Source organism: Peromyscus maniculatus, chromosome 9 (genome assembly GCF_049852395.1).
Source record: "Peromyscus maniculatus bairdii isolate BWxNUB_F1_BW_parent chromosome 9, HU_Pman_BW_mat_3.1, whole genome shotgun sequence".
In the NCBI taxonomy this organism is placed as follows: domain Eukaryota; kingdom Metazoa; phylum Chordata; class Mammalia; order Rodentia; family Cricetidae; genus Peromyscus; species Peromyscus maniculatus.
Genome location: NC_134860.1, coordinates 71,248,322 through 71,269,777, shown reverse-complemented (window position 1 = coordinate 71,269,777; position 21,456 = coordinate 71,248,322). Strand labels below are relative to the sequence as shown.

The 21,456-nt window shown below is 44.0% G+C and overlaps 1 protein-coding gene across 4 annotated transcripts in view; it reads left to right on the top strand.

Annotated features, from left to right (window-relative positions):
- Positions 1–5,967: 5,967 nt before the first annotated feature.
- Positions 5,968–21,456, top strand: part of Rb1 (RB transcriptional corepressor 1) — a 143,094-nt gene continuing 127,605 nt past the window's right edge. For 2 of the 4 annotated variants that reach the window (XM_076545358.1, XM_076545360.1), the window contains exons 1-2: positions 5,968–6,293; positions 9,957–10,083. In XM_076545358.1, the coding sequence (XP_076401473.1) occupies positions 6,187–6,293; positions 9,957–10,083 (234 nt within the window). In that variant the 5' untranslated portion in view covers positions 5,968–6,186. The remainder of the gene's footprint in view (positions 6,294–9,956; positions 10,084–21,456) is intronic. The other 2 variants (XR_013042521.1, XM_076545357.1) reach the window with 2 other exon arrangements.

The window sequence follows — 21,456 nt, the reverse complement described above, 5'->3', positions numbered from 1 at the left end:
GCTTTGTGTACTCAAGAATGGCTGCTGATAAAAATTCCTGAGGCAAGGGAGGTGTCTTCAGTCTTCAGTCAGTCCCCGAACGTCTCAGGGGCTGCATTTATGTGTAACTCATGATTTGGTTATAGAAAATGTCAGTCAGCCCACACAGCTGTTGTCTTGGCCTTTCGTAATGTTAGGACAAATGTCAAAGTGTCACCTCAGCATTATGGCATGGGGCGGGGGGGGGGGGGGCGGGGGGGGGCGGGGGATAACGTTTCCAACACATGAACTTTGAGAGTTACATCTAAATGACAGCAACTGGTTTCCTTCCTAGTACAAAACCCAGGCAACTTGGATGTGGAGCCGTTTCTTGATGCAGTGTGGTAACTTCGTTGGCTTGAACTGCAGTAGTCTAGCAGCTTCCTGCTTTGCTCACACTTCCTAACCCTTGCCACTGGCAGAGAAGAGCAGGGCATGCAGTGAGGGTGTTGCAATGTGAAGCCAACCCAAACATTATGATCAAGGCTTTCTTCTTTTCTTATAGCCTGCCTGTCATCTTTATCCCTCTGTGCCCTTGAGATATGAGTTAAAGCCTATGTGACTACTACATTTGTTTAGATGTCTAGTTTCTTCCCTCACAAGCTTTGAGAAATATTTACCCTCTTTATTAGCAAGCTTAGAGTCCTGCCAACACCACTTCTCCAAATGTTATGAGCTGAGCTATATTTCCTCCAAATTCATAATGCTGGCATCCCAAATTCCTTTATAACTCAGAATGTGATGGTGTTTAGGGATAAAGCCTTTGATGAAGTTAAAAATGAGGCTGTTGGGATTATTCCATTTACATACTTTAAAATTCTGTACCATGTGCCAAGGCCAGGCCAGGCATGGGGATCCACTTATCCATTCAGTGTAGCTGTGGACCTATCACCATCAATTGGTTGCCTTTGTGCACATATTGAGTTATAAAGTTACGTGGCACCTCAGGCTACAAAGACCATAGCATGATTTTAATGCTCCGATGTCACATCTTGAAATCTTTGGTGATTTTTAAATAGAGGTTCTACCTTCTCATTTTCTCTGGAGCCCTGGAAATGATACAGTGGGTCCTGCTGACGGAAACTGCACTTTTGAGGGAGAATCAATCATAGTCTCTCTACTGAGGTGTGTGAATTGGCGACATGGAGGGGAAACGGAAGCAGAGGCATGGCTATGGAGAGAGGAAGGGTACCCTTGACAGTGGTGCTGAGCAGGGGTGCCATGGCGGAGCATCCTCTGCAGGAGTGCGCGGCAAGGGCCCCTCTTGAGGCTCTGCTGTCCTCACTCTGTCCTGCCCCAGCCCATCACTAACCTTCAGTGACTGAGATGAACCCGGCAGCTCTCTGTTCCTGAAACCTGAAACAATCTAAGAAGCACACACATAAGGGAAGTGATTCATGGGCTTGACTCCACCACGAGAGAACTGAAGTCCTTCAGAGGCCGGTTGTTTCCCACACTCCCTGCAAAGGAACTGTTCATTCTTCAATTGTTCTGAACTGACGCTTTTAGAAAGCGAAATAAAAACAAACTGTGAAAGCTGGGCATAATTCCAGCACTTGGGAGGCTGAGGCAGGAGGACTGCCAGGAATTTGAGACCAGACTGGGCTACAGAGTGAATTCCAGGACCGCTCTGGCTACGATGTGAGATCTTGTCTCAGAAAACCACAAAGAACTGCCAGGAAAATAAAATGAAAACAAATAATAAAGAGCCACTAAATATAAACTTAGATTTTTCTCAGATTAGCCAGAAATAAAATCACATTTCAATAAATATAACTGGGGCAAACATAAAATGGGAAGAAAAGAATTACAAAAATAACATTAATATGTCCATACAGATAAGTACAGATAATGTGAGAAGTGAGCTCTGTTCTTTGCTTGTTAAATGAGATACTTTAGCTACATTTAGGTTGCTTGGATTGATGGCATGCTACTTGAAAGAGACAATGCATAGCTAAATTGTTTCTATAGTTCATTTTAGTAACACTATCAATACTACAGAAACCTTTCTCTCGAAGATATGAAGTGAATCAAAGAAGATTTCAGACAACAAACAAATTTTTTTACCTACGTATATGGGTGTTTTGCCTGCATGTATGTTTGCATACCATGTGCATACCTGGTGCCTGTAGAGGCCAGACAAGCTCACTGGATCTCTAGGACTGGAGTTAATGTTTGTGAGCCACCATGTGGGTGCTGGGATTTGAAACTGGGTCCTCTGCAAGAGCAGTAGCACTCAATACTCTCTCCGGTCCCTGGGCAATAAACTTTTATCCACAATGAAGGAAGCAATGCTTTATTTTTAAAATTTGTCCTTAATCTTTTATTGGCATCCTGGTTCAAAAACTGGCTCACAGAATTAAGGCTACATTTCAGCTGTTTTTCAGGGAAAGAAGTGGGATTCTGGCTGGGCCTGGTAGTACTCAACTTAAATCCCAAACACTTAGAAGGCTGAGGCAGTTGGATCTTTGAGTTCAGAGTCCAGCCAATCTGGACTCATGAATTTTTATGTGTGGAGCTTATTTTAGTAGAAAGTTCAAAATGATTATTAAATTCATAACCAATATTTTTATATGTTAGATTTATAATTGTTACTCAAGTTTGATGGCTTTATTGCCATTGCCAAGAGCTATGATTAGGAATAAGTGAGAGACTGGTTTTTATTTTATTTTGCAGTGCTGGGGATTGAATTTAATCCTCACATACACTAGACAAGTGTTCTGAGTTACATCCCCAGCCTGGCCTGCTATGGAACAATCCTTTTCTATACTATGAATATGTATAACTCTCATTGGTTAATAAAAAGCTGACAGGCCAGTAGCTGGGTAGGAAATAAGGTGGGAAAGCCAAACTGAGAATGATGGGAAGGAGGGCAGAGTCAGGAGATGCCAGCCAGCTGCCAAGCAAATAGGATGTGTAGAAAATAAGGTAACAGGCCGTGAGTCATGTGGCAAAGCATAAATAGAAATATGGGTTAATTTAAATGTAAGAGTTAGCTAGTAACAAGCCTGAGCTATTGGCTGAGCATTTATAATGCATATTCAGCCTTTGAGTCGGTTATTTTGGACCAGGCAGTCGGGACAGGAAATGTCCAATTACATGGCCCTGCCCATTTTTACTTTTTATATTTTGAAACTGGGTCTCACCACATTGTCCAGGCTGATTGTAAACTCACTCTGGAGCCCAGCAGGCCTTGAACTTGGAATCCGTCTGTCTCAGGCTCCTACTAAATAAATGAGAGACTACAGTTCTAAGTCAAGTCAGTAAACACCCTTAGGGCTTTACTTCCTTGGAATAATTTCTATGACTATTGTGTAATCTATTACTACTGTTACTAACTCATTACAGATGTGTGTCTTTTACTGACAAAGCAAGGCAGGCTTTCTTTTTCTTTTTAACTCTAAGATCCAAAATAAAGGACAAAAATTTTACTTTCTCAACTTAGCAGTGAATTTCAGAAGTCAGGCTCAATTAAGACATGAAAAGGACTTTAAAAATAACAATAAAGATTTACCTTTTCACAGGTTTCTCCCTGTTCTGAGTAGCAAGTGACAAACTAACCTGACAATTTCGTCCATTGTCATACATTCCTCTGGCATGTGACAAAAACACAGCCATCTCACCCAACAACATCCCACACACACACGTTGGAGAGAATTGCTCTATATTCTGTTTAATGAAGTGTCCAATAATCACACACTACCACAAACACTAACACTTGAAATTTTTTCCAGATTCTTTCCCCACCTCCGTCTCTCCTTCTCCACCCCTTCACCTCCCCCACCGCCCAACACCTCTCCCACGGAGTTCCCAACCCTGCTACATTTAGTTTTTTGAGACAGGGTGTTACACTCACGGTAAAGATACCCACCTTTTTGTAAATTGAAAAAAATCTCGTTTGCAATTGTAGTGATGAACTAGGTTCAAATATAACAAGTCTTAACTACATATGAAGAGAGTTAATTTTCCAGACTTTCCTTGGCTGTCATGTGGCCAATGCCTAACATTCTACTAGATACTAAGGCTATAATGATGTTTGACATTTGTTCTACTGTGTGTGTGTGTGTGTGTGTGTGTGTGTGTGTGTGTGTGTGTGTGTTCCTGGGCACTGAAATCAGGGCTCCTCCTTCTAGGCAAGCACTCTACCATTAATTTACATTCCAGCTTTGTTTTTACTTTTTTTTTTTTTTTTTTTTGGTTTTTCGAGACAGGGTTTCTCTGTGTAGCTTTGCGCCTTTCCTGGAACTCACTTGGTAGCCCAGGCTGGCCTTGAACTCACAGAGATTCGCCTGGCTCTGCCTCCCGAGTGCTGGGATTAAAGGCGTGCGCCACCACCGCCCGGCTGTCTTTACTTTTTATTATAAGACAGAGCCTTAATAAGTTGCCCAGGTTGGAGTTCAACTCACTCTGTAGCCACGGCCAGGTCTTAAACTTGTGATTTTTCTTGCCTCAGCCTCAGAGCATTACAAGCCTGGAATTATAGGCCTGTACTGCTGCCAGGTCAGGCTCATATTTGGTCTGTATGTTGAAAGGGGCCTATGGCAAAAATATTAGTTACAGTGACTTCTGGCACAAATAGCTGACTACCAGCATATCTGAGATCAGTACCAGCAGAGGTGACCAGTTATTAGCTCTGTGTCTGAAGACACGAGTTCTTTTGCCATTCTGCCTTACCCCAGAAGTAGCTTGCCACAAATCACCCCAGTGGCATCAATTAATTGGCAAGTGTCGCCTTATCCTGATAATTAGGAGGCAGGACCGTGTTACTTCTGCATATCATTTTATCAGGCTCCCTGCTGTCTATCCTTCCCCTCCCCCAAACCTAGACAGCATGCAGCCTGAGCTCTTGCCTAAATCCGGGACAAGGTGAACTGCAACTGCTATCTTAATTCCATTCATTCTCCGGGGCTGCATCTGGGCCTGGGCTCTACCTCCTGACAAACATTTGGCCTCTATAAAAGGCAGGGCTGACAGCTGACGGAGGCCCATGTATGCTGAGCCTTGACACATCCTTGCTCAGCTGCTCCAAGACAGCTTACACCAGAGCAACAACTGTCTTTTATTCGCAGAACTTCGGTCAGGGAGTTGTGTGACAACCACCAATAAGGACGGCCAAAGAGAGAAAATCATGTTGATCGACACGCGAAAAAGTAAATTAAGACGAGCTACAGTTGCTGAGCCAGCGTTTGGTGGTGGCAGGTTTCGTCTGCTCTTTTCTGATTGTCTGTGCGTTTGCAACCCAGGGAGTCCAAGATGACTTGGGCTCAAGTCCTCTGCCACTCAAATGCTATGTGGCATAGGCAAATTTAACTCCTCGAATTCCCTTTTCCAACACGCAAAGTGGAACGCTGCCATTGCCAGTTTGACGGGCTGTGTCTGGGACACAGTTACGAAAGGGGGCCAGCCCGATCAAGCGCTCGAACACAGCACACCGGCCTCCAACGTCAGGTCCTCCGGGCCAACTGGTTTTCAAAAGCTCCTTTCCCGCTAAGATCTAGCCCCCTTGGAGGGTGCACACCGAGAATGCACGCTCCACTCTGTGCATCGCCCATCTTCCCTTTCTTAACCCAGAAGGCCAGGGATGGCTCCACCCTGGCCCGCCCACCCCGCGGCCGAGCCCACCTCCCACTGGCCCGGCACGTTTGTTTTTGTTTTGCCGGCCGCGCGGGCCTGTCGAGGGGCGCGCCCTGTCCAGCGATCGCCCAGCGGCCGCGGCTCCATTCGGCGGCCCGCCCCGTCCCGGCTGGCGCCGCCCACTGGGGGAGGACGAGGCGGGCGGAGACAGGCCCGGGCAGGCGCGGCTTCCCCGCCGCTTCCCGCCTGCGCCCTCGCCTGCCATCACCGCCGCCGCCGCCGCGGCCAGCGCCGCCGCCGCCGCCGCCCCGGTTCCCCCTGACGCCCGCGGCCCGCGAACCCCGCGGACGTGACGCCGCGGGCGGAAGTGACGTTTTCCCGCGGTTGGCCGGGGCGCTCGGTTGCCGGGCGCGTCCGGTTCTCCTCGGGGGGACGTTCCCATTATTTTTGTAACGGGAGTCGGGTGAGGACGGGGCGTGCCCGGCGTGCGCGCGCGCCCGCCTCCCCGCGCGCCTCCCTCCTTCCCTCCCTCCCTCGCCCGCCCGCCCGCCCTCTCGCTCGCTCGCTCGCTCGCGCCGGCCCGCGCAGCGCGTCATGCCGCCCAAAGCCCCGCGCAGAGCCGCGGCCGCCGAGCCCCCGCCGCCTCCTCGGGAGGACGACCCCGAGCCGGACAGCGGCCCCGAAGAGCTGCCCCTGGCCAGGTGAGGAGCGCGGCCGCCGCGGGCCGGGAGGGATGGAAGGGCGCGGGGCACGGCGACGCCGGGCGCATCTCGGCGGGGCCGGGCTGACCGTAGGGAGCGGTGCCCGGGGTCCCCGGGAACCCTTCGGTCCCCCGATTCTCCGCGGGCTGGCGGCGCCGCCGTGACAGGGTCCCCGGCTCACGGGCGACGGCCAGGGCATCCCGGAGGGGTCTGGGCTGCGGCTTGACAGGTGTCGGGCGGGTGGGGCTCCTGCACCCGAGCGAAGTGACAGGTGCAGGCTCTACTCCAGCGACGCCCAGGCGCGGAGCCGGCGGGTCCTGGAGAGCCCCCATCAGACGCAAAAAAATTAAAAAAAAAAAAAAAAAAAAAGAAGAAGAAGAAAAGAAAAAAGACCGATGCTTTCTTTCTTACTTTCTTTTCTTTCTTCTTCTTCTTTTTTTTTTCTTCTTCCGTGGCGATCCGGAGCACCCCGGGGTCGGTTGACTTTCTCTTTTGCAGTCCTGAGATGCAACAGTTGGGAGCCTTTTCCACTGGCCGTGCGCTGCATTGGCAGCTCGGTCCTGGGAGAGGCCAAGAAAAAGCCTTGTAGGCGAAGCGCAGGGTCGTGGGTGTCAATTGCTCACTGGGTCCGCAGCTCCCGGGCTTTGTGGGGGGTTTCTTTGGAACAATGCTTTGAGGCCTCGGGGATTTAAAGCCATCTGTGGAGACTGGTGGAGCATAACTCTTAGAAGAACTGGTTTGTGGGCAAAAGTTTCATGAGGCATTTAAATGCAAGGGCTTGCAAGTTTCTAAACTGCCCCCACCTCCCTTTTTTCAGGGTAAAGCCTCCTCCTGCGTACTGATTGGCCGCAACATGCTTCATTATTTCTTGCTTTTTGCCTTTGAGCCTACAAGGATCTTGGTGTCGTTCCCCCCCCCCCCGCCCCCCTTTGGTCTTGTTTTTAGTGCTGTGTTCTCTCAAAGAACTTTTCTCTCCATTTATTAAATGGCATCTAAACTTAAGCAAGTCCATGTGGATCCAATAGGAACGACAGAGAGATATTTATTGTATTTCAACATTTTATTTTTCTTAACTGTGCTACTGTGTGATTAAGTAACAGAAATTGAAACAATATGATTGTTGTTATTGTCAGCACTAGTTTTAATTTGAGATCCATTGCAGAATGGGAATCATTGTCCCTCACCATCCTCTCTCCCATTTCTAGCCCATCAGTAAGTCCCTGACTTTTTAAAAAAAAAAACTACTCTGGCTATTTAGCCCGGGCTTGCCTTGAGCTCTCTATATTCTCCTGCCTCAGCCTCCCCAGTGTTGGGATTGTAGGCATATTACACCTTGCCAGGCTACCAAGTTCCTTTATCCTCACTAACATCGAAGTTCTTTGTGTGCCCCATACTCTTAACAGACTAAAGACTGAACTAATTTTGGAAATGGCTTGTTTAAGTCTATTAAAATTTGTATATTTAGGTGGATTGTCTTGTGGGTCAAACAAAAATCGTATTCATTAGAAAATAAATACGGAATAAAAGCTATATTTGGAGAAGGTTCAAGCGGGAAGATTTTGCTTTCGTTTCTAATTAAACTCGGGCGTATCCAGTGTGTGAAAGTTTCCCTTTAGAAAGAGCAATAACATCTATTCTAAAAGAGTCCATGCCATCTACACAGCTTTGGAAGTATTCCTGATTATTCTAGAATAAACATACACATTGCCTGGGGAAAGAAGGACCCGGTTTTGTTCCCTTTTATATATGTTTAACTCTGGGGAATCACAGATTCTCCTGTAAGTTAAAACTGTTCAAGACACAGTCTCTTCTTGGTTACTCATTGCCACAGAGGTTCTCATAAGCACTGACAGTTGGTCTCTGAATTACCTACAGTCAGTCACATGTGCTTCGCCATAGGGGTTTGCTGTCTCCTCTGAACTGTGCCATTGAATGAATTTTGTGTGATCGTTGCAGAATGCACTTAGGCAAATATCGATGGTATGTAGATCAGTCATTGTGCCGTCTTGCTGCAGTCAATAGAGGTGGTCATCACTGTGTAAGAGGCTGTTAGTGGTGTAACAAAGCATACTGTTGTGCAGATACCTTTATTGTTTAATAATAGAAACATGCTGTAAAATAATAATAAAGCCACAGTATAGAAAGCATACAAGCCAGTAACACAGTCATTTCTTTTCCGATGTTGTGTCCTGTGTGTCATGGTATATGCTATCATTTCCTACAAGTATCAGTGCAGCAGACTTTTTTTACAGCGACATCCCCCTAAGTGCACAAGCGACAGATGGATTGGGCTGCCCTGTTATGCTGGTTAAGACGTCTTCTAAGTGATGTTTCTACTCCATTATAATCTTACAGGACTACTGTTGTATACCGCCTTATTGACTGAAATGTCTCGTAGCACATGATTGTACCTTAGCAAGGATAAGAGGACTGCCTCAGTCTGAAACTTAGAAAATCGCTTAGGGCTGGATTCAGCCCAGTCCATCTGCACTTCCAAGGACAGTCTACTTTTACAGTTTAGGTGTTATTTCTTTTACATTGTCTCTGACCTAAGCACTACAGGTGTAATGGAAGCTGAGACGAGGGGACTGCTAGCCACTTTCGTTGCTGAAATATGCAGAAGTTAATTATGTCTTGAAGGAGGAGTTTCCCAGCTAGAAAAGTGGTCAGGGGCATGATGATGGAGTTAGCCTATAGGGTTCATATCCCGATTACTTCTCACTTGCTATGCTTTTAGTGACTGCTTTAATTTTTCTGGTGTGGTAGACATATAAAACATGAATGAGAATACTTACCAAGTATGGCTGATGTGGAAATTCAGTAAAACCAGGCATAATGGTATTTTTTGTAGGATCATAGTAAATTCTCAAGAGTCAAGTTGCTCTTCATAGTGTTATTATATGTCAAATACATGTAGAAAGGAATTAGCCATTTATTAAAAGCTTGTGGTTAAGAAATGTCAAAGAGGGGGCTGGAGAGATGGCTCAGAGGTTGAGAGCACTGACTGCTCTTTCTAGGGGACCTGAGTTCAATTCCTAGCACCCACGTGGTGGCTAGTTACAACTGTAACTCCACTTCTGATGAATTTACCACCTTTCTCTGGCCCCTGAAGACCCCAGGCATTCACATGGTGCACATACATACATGCAGGCAAAACACTCACACACATGAAAGAAATAAAATTAAAAAAAGAAAGGTCAAAGAGATAGGGCTGAAATACGTGATGCAATAATCTCTATCAAGTTAATTATCACCTAAGAAATATATGACACAGTAAGACTACAGTTAGCCGTGGTCACTGGAACTGAGTTGACTGCAGATCGTTTTTTCTTCTTGCTGTGACAATTGTCCCATCTTCCCAGAATGCTTCCGCTATTGCACTTACTGTCTTTCATAGAGCTGTGTTACTGTCCTGGAGTGTATTTGGTTCACCAGGCTTGCAGCTGTTTTTCACTTTGTGGTATTCTTATTTTGGAAAGACCATGACAAAGATAAGCATATGTTTAAATGGTGTGTAATGTTACTCAAAGATAAAATAGACCTTAAAGCACTTAGAGACGTTCTCTTTCAAAACAGTGCTGATATGTGCAAACTATAGAAGCTAAATATTTGCTTAATTGGTTTGATTTATAAGTGTATTCTGTAATTGTTTTCAATTGGTAGGCTTGAGTTTGAAGACATTGAAGAACCTGAATTTACTGCATTATGTCAGAAGTTAAAGATATCCGATCATGTCAGAGAAAGAGCTTGGTTAACTTGGGAGAAAGTTTCATCTGTGGATGGAATCCTGGTAAGGATGTTTTTAAAGTTTGTTTGTTTATTCATAGAAAGTAGAAAAGTATAAAGTAAAAGTTAGTAATAATTTCACTAATGGTGCTAAAATGCTTTTTATTTTAATATTTTCTTAGGTTTTTTTGCTGTGGGAAATTTTAATCACACGCTGATACTCCCGAGACTGCCAATAAAGTTTACTTTGAACTTTGAATCAGAGGGTGGAGCTAGCTACTAGCTGACCAAAATTAGCTGTAGAGGTTCCGGAGGACCGAGGACATATAGAGAAACACAGGAAGTAGTAGAAACATTAGAAACATTCTTGGCCCTTTTGGGTCAAGGAAGGAGAGGAAACAGGAGGTGCAAGATGGGAAAGAGGTAACACCATGTGGCAGAACATAGATAATATAAATGGGTTAATTTAAGTTATAAGAGCTAGTTGAGACAAGCCTAAGCTAAAGGCCAAGCTTTCATAATTAATAATAAGTCTCTGTGTCGTTATTTGCGGGCTGGTGGTCCTGACGAAAAAGTACTACTACAGTTTTTAATTTTTCTTCTTAATTAAAATTTGATGATGATGATGATGATGATTTTGGTGTGTGTGTCTGTATGTCCATGTGTCTGTGCGTGTGCATTCTTCCTTCTAGTTTTATGTGCTTTCTTGGCATTGAACTCAAGTTGCCAGGCTTGTAAGATAAGTGCTCTCAATCCCTGAGCTGTCTCACTAGCTCTATTTTTATTTTCATTTTAGATTGGCATACAAAGTAATGGGTTTCATTGTGACAGTTTCATACTAACACATCATTATTGCTTCCTCTATCTCCCCACCCCTCACTCTTCTTTCCCATCCCTCTGTCTTCCTCTTGCTGGTCCCTCCCACTGTAGATGGCTTCCCTTGCTTTCCTGTCACAAGTATGCCGTTACTCTTTCCCCCTTCATTTTATTTTAGGGTCTCTTCCTCTCCTCTCACCTCCCCCTTCCAACTTTTATGACCCCCCCCACATACATATGCACACCCAGATTTAAATCTAGGATCTCCATAGGAGAGAACACACTTGTCTTTGAGTCTGACTTATTTTGATTAATATGATGATCTTCATTTACATCCATGCAGATAATCATGATTTCATTTTTCTTTGTAGTTGAATAAAATGGTAATTCTGAGCTGAATTTTCTTTATCTGTGCCTGGATTGATGGACATCTACATTTGTTCTATTTCTTAGCTGTTGTGAGTAGTATGGTAGGAAACATGGTTGTGCAAGCATCTCTTTTGTGTTTTGACTTCTAGTCCTTTGGACATAGACGCGCTGGTAGAGTGGTGGTTTTTAGGAACCTCACACTGACTTGCATAGTCGCTGCATGATTCTGCCTCACCACTGACAGTGTCTAAGCTGCTTCTTTCTAACGTTTGTTGTTTGGATGTTAGCCATGCTGACTTGGGCAAGGTGGAATCTCAAAGCAGTTTCAAGTGTCATTTCAAATATTTAGTACTCATATGTATATCTTCTTCTGAGAACTGTGTGCTCAGTTAGTTCATTGGCATATTTATTGAATGAATGATTTATTTTAATAATATTTAATTTTTGAGGGTCCTTATCAATTTTACATTTTAATCCCATCTACTTTGTAGTTGGTAAATACTTTTTTTTTCCTGATCTGTATTTTTTGTCTTCACTGCTGACTGTTTCCTGTGTTGTGCAGAAGCCTTTTAGTTTCATGTAATCCCATAGTCTTATTGGAATCCTCTTAGAACAGACTTGTCTGTGCCTGGGTTTTCAAGTGTTTGCCATGAATTTCTCTAGTAGTTTCAAGATTTCAGATTGTATATTAAGGCACTGATTCATTTTGTATCAATTTTTTCTTTTCTTTTTTCTTTCTTTCTTTCTTTTTTTTTTTTTTTGAGACAAGGTCTCACTATGTAGCTCAGGCTGGCCTGAAACTCACTATGTAGACCAGGCTGGCTTCCAACTCAGAGATCTCCATGCCTCTGCTTCCCAAAGTGCTGTAATTAAAGGTGTGCCCCATCACACCCATCCCTGTATTGGTTTTTCATTGCAATTTAGTGTGTGTCTGTACACACACATGGCACAGTGCATGTGTGGTGGTCAGAGGACAACTTTCAGGAGTCAGTTCTTTCCTTCTCCCTCATGTGTTCTGGGATTAATGTAGGTCATCAGGCGTAACAAGTGCCTTTATCCATTAAGCCATCTCACTGGCACAACTTTGGGCAAAAGATATGGATTGAGTTACACATTCTTCTGCAGGTAGATGCCAATTACTCCAGCATCCTTTTTTTTTTTTCCCTTTGAGACAGGGTTTCTCTGTGTAGCTCTGTCCTGGAACTCACTCTGTAGACCAGGCTGGCCTTGAACTCACAGAGATCTACCTGCCTCTGCCTCCCGAGTGCTGGGTTTAAAGGCATGTGCCACCACCGACCGGCACCTAGTATCATTTGAAGAGGCTTTTTTTTTTCAATGTCAAAAAAGTAGGTAGCTATAACTGTAGATTTAATTCCAAGTTCTCTGTTCTGTTCTGTTGGTCTGTGTATTTTCTATGCCAGTATCATACAGTTTTTGTTACTGTGCTTTATAGCATAGCTTGAGATCAGAGATTCTGATAACCTGCTTAGGGTTGCTTTAGTTGTTCAGGATCTTTTGTTGGTCCATTTTCTAGTTTCATTTCTTTTTTATTTAACATAATTTCTTTATTGAGTCCTTGGGAATTTTCACATCGTGCACCCCAATTCTGCTTACCTTCCAGTCCTTCCGTATCTTTTCCTCATCCCTGCAGTACTCCCCCAAAAGAAAAATTTAAAAATCAAAACAAAGCAACCAAACAAAACCAAAACCAAAACAAACAAACAAAAAACAATCAAGAACCAAAACAAAACCAACAAAACAAAAAAACCCCTCTTTGCTCGTTCATCTTTCCTGCCTCTCCAACACTCTTCTTTTGTGCTGGTGGCATGGGGAGCTGAGATGTGTGTGTGTGTGTGTGTGTGTGTGTGTGTGTGTGTGTGTGTGTGTGTGTTACACAGTATATACCCTTTTGTCCAATCAGCTTTCCTTGCAAATGTTCATGCAATGAGTCATTGGCCTGTTCAAGGTGTCTGGTTTCTGGTACACCACCATCACTGGATCCTCACCAAAACTCCTCTCAGATATCCTGCAGTCACCCCGAGTCATGGAGACCCTGCAGGTATCATTTTATAGGACCAGTCCCTTCATGAGCTCCAGCAGGTCCGAGATGGGGTAGATGTTAGGGTGGGCCAACCCCAGGCCCAGCTGTGGGCCTGGGCGGGAATTGAGCTGGTCAGTCCAGGCCACTGGGGCTGCCCCCCCCACCTAGGAAGGGGTGGAGCCAGCTCCCACCCATGCCATCAGGATCACACATCCCTCACCTGTGGTAAGGGATAGGGCCATCTCTCGGGGGAGGGCAGCTCTCCCAAGAGGGTTGGGACCTGCTCTCATTGCTGCAGTGTCCAGAGAAGGGCAGAACCAGCCGTCCCAGGGCCAGGAGAGGGTGGGGCTGTCTCAGCATGGTTCCTATGGTCCCCTGAGGTGACATGGGCCATCAATACAGACACCCCAGCTGCAGCAGGACCCTGGACCCAGACATGGCTCTCAGCAACAGCTTGGGCTGGGATGACATCCTGGCTCTGGCTAGAAGCCCAGGCCACTCAAATCAAGATGGCTCTGGTGGTGGCATGGCTCCTGGACACCAACAAGGCCGTAGGTTGTGGCCTCGATCCCAGGCTCCTGTGTAACCTTTGCTGGCAACACGGGCCTCGGACTTCAGCACAGACCCCAGTTTCGGGAGGACCATGGACCCAGCCAGGTCTGGATGTCACCACTGCCCCGGGTGGCAGTGGAGGGCACTCAGATTGGCATGGCTCCAGCGGCATCGTGGCTCTCAGACACTAACATGGCTCCAGATCTCAGGCATCTCGGGCCTTCGATGGTAACGAACCTCGGACATCAGCACAGACCCTGGCTGCAGGAGGACCACATCTAGTTTCATTTCTGTTGCTGTGATAAATACCCTGACAAAACACATCTTTGGAGAGAAAGGTTTATCTGTGAAGCGGTTATGAATGGGATTTTTTCTTACTGTTTCTTTTCTTGGCAAGTTAGTTATTGGTATGTAGAAAGGTATTCATCTTTTTGTGTTGACTTTATATTCTGTTACTGTGTGTAAGTATTTATCAAAAGTTTTTCTGCTGGAGTCTTTACAATGTAGGATCATATCTTTGGCAAGTAGGGATACTTAGATTTCTTCCCCTTTTTATTTGTATCCCCTTTATTCTTTTCTCTTGTTTTATTGCCCTAGCTAGGACTTCAGATACTATATTGAAGAGGATCGGTAAGAGTGGGACTTTTGCCTCGTTCCTAATCGTAAAGAGGAAATGATTTCAGTTTTCCCCCATTTAGAACAATGTTTACCTTAGGTTTGTTGTATATAGCCTTTTTTGTATCGAGATATGTTTCTTCTGTTCCAAGTTTCTCCAGGGCTGTGTGTGTGTGTGTGTGTGTGTGTGTGTGTGTGTGTTCATCTGTGTGTGCATGTAAAAGCCAGAGGACTCCATTGTGTCCTTCTTCAGATGCCTCCACCTTCTTCCTCCTTTTTTTCTTTCTTCTCACTTTTTTGTTTTGAGACAAGGTTTCTCCCAGGCCTGGAGTTCACTCAGTGAGTAGGCTAGGCTGGATGGCAGGGAGCCCCAGGGAGCTACCTGTCTCTGCCTCTCCAGTACTGGGATTACAAATACATGCCACATGCTCAGCCGTGTGTGTGTGTGTGTGTGTGTGTGTGTGTGTGTGTGTGTGTGTGTGTGTGTGTGTGTATTTGTTCTGGGGATCTGACTCAGGTTCCCATGCGTATAAAGCAGGCACTTTACCAACTGAGCTATCCCTTTAGTGTCTCTTCAGAACTTTATCAGGAAGGATTTTGAACTTTGTCAAAAACCTTTTCTGCTTTTATTAAGATAACCATGACTCTTGTCTTTACATGTGTGTGTGTGTGTGTGTGTGTGTGTGTGTGTGTGTGTGTGTGTTGTATTAAATATCAGTTTTCATTGTTGAGTCAACTTTGTATCCCCGGGATGAAACCAGCTTGGTCATGGTGAGTGATTTTCTTTATGTGTCCTCTGGATTTGATTTGCAAGAATTTTATTGAGAATTTTCACAAGGAAATTGGTTTTCTTCTTTTTGTTGTTTTATCCTTATCTGGTCTTGCTATTAGATTAACTTGGGTTAGTAGAGTGAGTTTAGTAATCTCTGTTCCCTTTTGTTGTGAGGAACAGTCTGTAGTGTTGTGTTAGGCCTTTCCTAAAAGTCTGGTGGGCACTGGCAGTGAATCGTCTGACCATGGTTTCTCCTGTGGAAAGACTTACACTGCTTTCCTCTTGTGGCTTTCTAGGGTCTATTTAACTTACATCTTTTTACTTAATTTTAGCTCATATAGCTCTAGGAATTTATTCATGTCTTTCAGATTTCCCAGAGGTTTGGAGGAGAAATATAAGTTGTTGAAGCTGTCTCCATTCTGGATTTCCTCACAGTCTGTTTTAGTCTCTTTTTTCATCTTTATTTTTAGTATGTGTTTTTCTCTCTCGCTTTGTTTTGATTAGTTTGTCTGGGAGTTTGTAAGTTTTATTTCTCTTCTTTCTTTTTTTCTGAGATAAGGTCTCAGAGCGCAGACTGACTTTGAACTCATTATGTAGTTTGCAGAGGTGACCTTGAATTTCTTGAGTCAATTACAGGGTGTGTCCTCCAAGCCCAATTTCTCCAGTTTTGGGCTCAGGTTCAGTGCCTCAGGCATGCTCTATCATGAACATTTTCTTAGGTTATTAATTATACATATATACAAACTTTATTTGGTAATAAAGTTTCTAGTGGTAATATAATATCTTACCTACTGAATTAAAAAAATCTTAATTGTTGGATATTTAGGTTTTTTTTTCTAACTGACTTGTTCATGATATAAATATATGTATACCCTTCTTCATAGAAATGGCTTCTGCATATTGTTCTTGATAATTATTAAATAATTAAATTAATGGATCTTTGATAGTTTTTTGAATAAATTCTCACAAGTTAATTTACTGAGTCAAAATCTACAGACTTTTAAAATTACTGAATACAGCTGGGCGATGGTGGCACACACCTTTAATCTCAGCACTTGGGAGGCAGAAGCAAGTGGACTTCTGATTTCAAGGCCAGGCTGGTCTACAGAGTGAGTTCCAGGACAGCCAAGACTACATAGAGAAACCCTACCTCAAAAAAGCCAAAAAACAAACAAACAAACAAAACCCCCTAATATTATCTTTTTTTGTATTTGATTATTAAAGAGAAAGTGTCTTTAGTTTGGAATTTAGATTTTTTTTTTAAGTAGTATATTTAAAACCTCCAGGTTACTCTTATATGATCCTTGTTTAGCATTGAAACAAATAGAGCCAGGCATGGTGGCACATTCCTTTAGTTCCAGTATTATGGAGGCAGAGGCAGGCTGATTTCTGTTAGTTCAAAGGCCAGCCTGATCTACATAGCAAACTCCAGGCTGGCCATGGTTACACAGTAAAAACCTTGTTTCAGTTTTTTATATATATTTATGAGTGTGTGTGTGTGTGTGTGTGTGTGTGTGTGTGTGTGTGTATGTGTATGTGTGTATGAACTGGAGTCAGTTCAGCAGTTAAGAGTGAGTACTGCTCTTATAGAGAATTTCCACCTATGTGGCTCACACCTACCTGTAACTCCAGATCTAGGGAATTAAAGTCCATGGGCACCTGTATTCATGTACATACCTCTAAACAGACACACATGCAATGTACATAATTAAAAATAGGCCGTGGAGAGATGGCTCAGCAGTTAAGAGCACTCACTGGCTTCTGTTTCAGAGGACCTGAGTTCAATTATTAGTACCCACATGGTGGCTTACAGCCTTCTGTAACTCTTGTTCCAGGGGATCTGGTATCCTCCTCTGGCCTCTCTGGACACCAGAGATGCACATGCAAGCAAAAAACCTATACACATAAAATAAAAATAAATAACTAATAAATCTTTAAAAAATAAAATTGATACAAATATTAATGGCTCTGGAAATTCCAGGGACAATACCTGTCCTTTCTTAAGAAATATGGATAAACTTCTATCCTTCTATAACTTAACTATAAACTACTGAAAACAGAACTTAACTGATAGGGGATTATGTAGAAACTTTGAGGTTTAATGTTACTAACATGAACCTCAACAATATAATTTGTTTATATATACCAATCAATAGTCAACAAACTGGACTATGGAAAGGCCTTTGTGGGGTTAGGGAGATGATTCAGTGGGTCCAAGTGCTTGCTGCACACACATGAGGATCTGAATTTGAATTCCAACATACTACTGCAGAAACCTAGGTGTGGCCATTTGCACCTGCAACCCCGACTGTGTGTGTGTGTGTGTGTGTGTGTGTGTGTGTGTGTGTTGTATACAGGAGGATCACTGGAGTTTGCTGGCTGCCAGTGTAGCTCCCAGATTAATGAGAGACCTGTCTCCAGGGAGTAAGGTGAAGAAGCAGAGGGCAGGACACCTGGCTTCCTTTTCTGGCCTGTACACATACACATACATGTGGTTACTTGCACATGTGTGTACGCCACACACATACATACACATTGAAAAAATTCAATGAAAAAGAAAGGAAAGCCGGGGGTGGTTTGGGGTTGGGGTGGTGGTGCACGCTTTTAATCCCAGCACTCAGGAGGTAGAGATAGGCAGATCTCTGAGTTCGAGGCCAGCCTGGTCTATAAAGTGAGTTCCAGTACAAGCTCCAAAGCTAAAGAGAGAAACTCTGTCTGGAAAAACCAAGTAGAAAAAAAAAGTAAAAGAAAGGCTAGTGAGATGGGTCATCTGGTCAAAGTGTTTGTCCCACAAGCTTGATGACCTGAGTTTAGTTCCCAGGGACCCACATAAATACAGAAGGAAAGACCTGGGTTCTTAATGTTGTCTTCTGCTTCATACTGGCCAGATGTACTAGTGTGTGTACATCCTCCATACACACATGGTGTTTATACATACATAAACACACACACCCTGGTAATCTTATTTTTTAAAAAACAAAAAACAAAAACACCTAGAAATACAACCCAGGTAATTGGGTTGTAAGACTGAGAGGGCCAGGAGCCAGACGAGGGCCATGACAGGCTCCTTAGTAGTCCTGCCAGAGACCGGGTCTTAAGTTTCGGTTCACTGGAACTGGCTGGAGCTGAGCAAGCTGGAAAGTCCTTAACCACTAGAGCCACTTACCAATTATATAACAATCTGTAAACTTCTTGTTCAAATCCACCAATCAGCCCCAGACTAATCTCTTCTCCCTGGAATTCTCCTAACCCTGCTTCAAAGGCCCCTGTGAGCTTCTCTTGGGGTTGCCATTTGCCACCTTATTACATGGTTAGACCCTAGCATGTGGATATTTTAAATAAATGCCCTTGCTGATTGCATATGTGACTGGTGATCTTTCTTGGGACTTCTGGCAGACCCTGAGAGAGGATGGTTTGTTTATGTGGGTAGTGTGGGTACAGGTGAGGGTGGCTGTGTGTGTGTGCTATGGCATGTATTTGGAAAATCTTAAGACAATTTGCAGGAGTCTTTTTTCCCTTCTGCCCCATGGGCTCATCCTAGAGACTGCATTCAGAATATTAGGCTTGGTGGCAAGTGCTTTGATCATACTGAGCCACCGTGCTGGCCCACTTTTGTCTTTTAATTGCCGTGTATTCATTGTATATAGTGATGGATTTCATAAAAATAATTTATTTCAAGTATATCATATACTTTGAGGCTGCTCAACCCTCCATACTCTTCCCTTCTCCCCTCTCCCTGTTCCCCCCTTCACTAGCCATTTTACTCCCCGGTCTGCTTTTTGATTTCACATTATGCATATATTATAAATAAGTAGCTTTCTGCGTATATATAAAATCTAGGATCCACAAATGAAGGAAAATATAAGATGTTTATATTTCTGAGTCTTTCTTCATTCTCTCAATCTGATGATTCAGCTGCATCTAGTTTTCAGCAAACATGATTTTGTTAACTAAAACTCAGCTGTGTATGCATACCACTTTGTTGTTGTTGTTATTTGTTTGTTTGTTTGTTTTTTGGTTTTGTTTTTATTTTTTGAGACAGGGTTTCACTGTGTTGTGTATCCCTGGCTGTCCTGGACCTCATTCTGTAGACCAGGCTGGCCTTGTGCTTACAGAGATCTGCCTACCTCTGCCTCCTGAGTGCTGGGATTAAAGGTGTGGGCCAACACCATTGACTGGCTTGTGTACCATTTCTTTATCTGTTGACAGACACCTAGGCTAATAACATACTGTGGCCACTGTGACCAGTGCTTTCAGTCAACATGGATGTGCAAGTGTATCTGTAGTATGTTGACGTTGTGTCTTTTGGATGTATAATCAGGTGTGGTATAGCTGAGTATATCACAAGGTGAGCCTGGCTGGGCCAGTTCACATTCCCACCAGCAGTACAGTAAGGTTCCCTCGCAGTAGTAGACTAATAGAAACCATTTGGGGCTATAGAGTTAAATATGTACAAATAAATTTGACTGCTTTCTTGCCTTACCCCTTACCTCTTCCTGACTTTATTCCTTAGAAATAGCATAATTTAAAAATCTCACTTCCTAGTGGAGGTGGTGATAGGAACTAGAACATATGGGTTCATTCTGGTTGTGTCGGGGAGGAAGACAACAGAGGACTTTCTGTTACTTTTAGGACTTGATACATTTCTGGAGGGTGTGGAAGAATATTCTTTTGTCCTGCTGTAATTCAGCAGACCCTGTCTTTGCAATATTTTAAGTGTTTAATTGGGGGTTGGCCTGAGAATAATGGACTGTGTTCTGAGAAGCAAATGCAAAGACAGAGCGAACCTGTTTGCAGAGCAGCTGCTGTGGTCCCAGTTGTCTCGTCTCTGAAACAAGAGGAGTGTGGTAACTTAGGGGAACCCTTTCTGGCATTTGAAAGTAGAAGGTGTCTGTCGAGAGAGGATGGGTTAAGGTTTCTAGTCAGAAAGAACTGTTTCAGGTCTGAAGTATACAGTGTAGTAACTCACACTCTTGAATAAATTACCTAAAATCTCCAGTCCTTGATTTTCTCATATGTAAAATGGGCTATCAGCAATTTCCAGATCTTGGGATCATTGTGCATATTAAGTAAATTAACACATATTAAGTACATACAAGTTAATTTACTGATTCAAACTCTACACATGGTTTTTTTTTTTTTAACAACATTTTGTTGTATTGTGAGATGCTATTTTGTGGCCCCGACACAGCCAGTGCAACCATGACCTCACAGGGGCAGCAGCTGTCAGCCGTGGGCCTATGCAGGACTGGGCTTGTCAACAGTCAATCATAGATCGGGGAGAGGCCCATTTGGCCCTCCCCCTCCCTGCTGAAATCCGAGCTACTGATGGAGTCTGGGGGAGGGGCAGACATTGTCTTCAGTTGTGTACCCCTGATGAGCTCACCGTGCTCCAGTGAGTAGTCGCAAACTCATGTTGCACCGACAGCCTTGTTAAACTCGGTGGTGGGTCACAACACGGAACGGCACGAGTGTGAGACTGGCAAGGAGGGAGAGTGTACTGGAGGTGGAGGGAAGTGAGAAGGCGGGGGTGAGAGCAGTCAGAATGCGCGACATAGATGTGTGAAATCGTTAGAGAACAAGGTTAATAAACATGCACTCCATTTAGTCCACTTTATTTGCTTTTGATCAGTGTTTAAAATATAAGCCATCTTGGTGGCAGAGTGGGTAAGTTGTTTGCTGTGCAAGCGTGAGAATCGGAGTTCGTCTCCTTTGCACCTGCCTAAACTCCTGGCCCAGCTGCGGTGCTTGTCTGTAATCCCAGAGCTGGGAGACAGAGACAGGTGAGTCCTGGGGACCTGAAAGCAGCCAGCCTAATCTAAACGGCCAGCTCCAGGAGAGAACCTGTTTCCAAAACACAAGTTGGAGAGTGATAGAGGAAAATATCTGGTGTCCGTCTCTGGTCTTCACACATACATATGTGGACGAGCACACCTGCATACACATAGCGCATTCATGCGTATGCCACACACAGATTTAAAAAGAGATAAATAAAGCATCGTTAGTTTGGGGTTTAGATTAATGTGTTCAAAAGTTCAGTATCATGGCAGCTATTGACTTACACAACATGTTTCTTACATTTTGACTTGGAAATCAGAATTATTCCTTGATTCATGCTGCTGATGGATTTTGAATTCAGTGGGCATGAAAACAGTGTTACCTGGTACATCTCTGTCGGAGCCCTTAGGTGGCCAAGTACATTTTCAGTAAGTAGAAAAATACACACGCGCACACACACACACACACACACACACACACACACTTACTTTTTT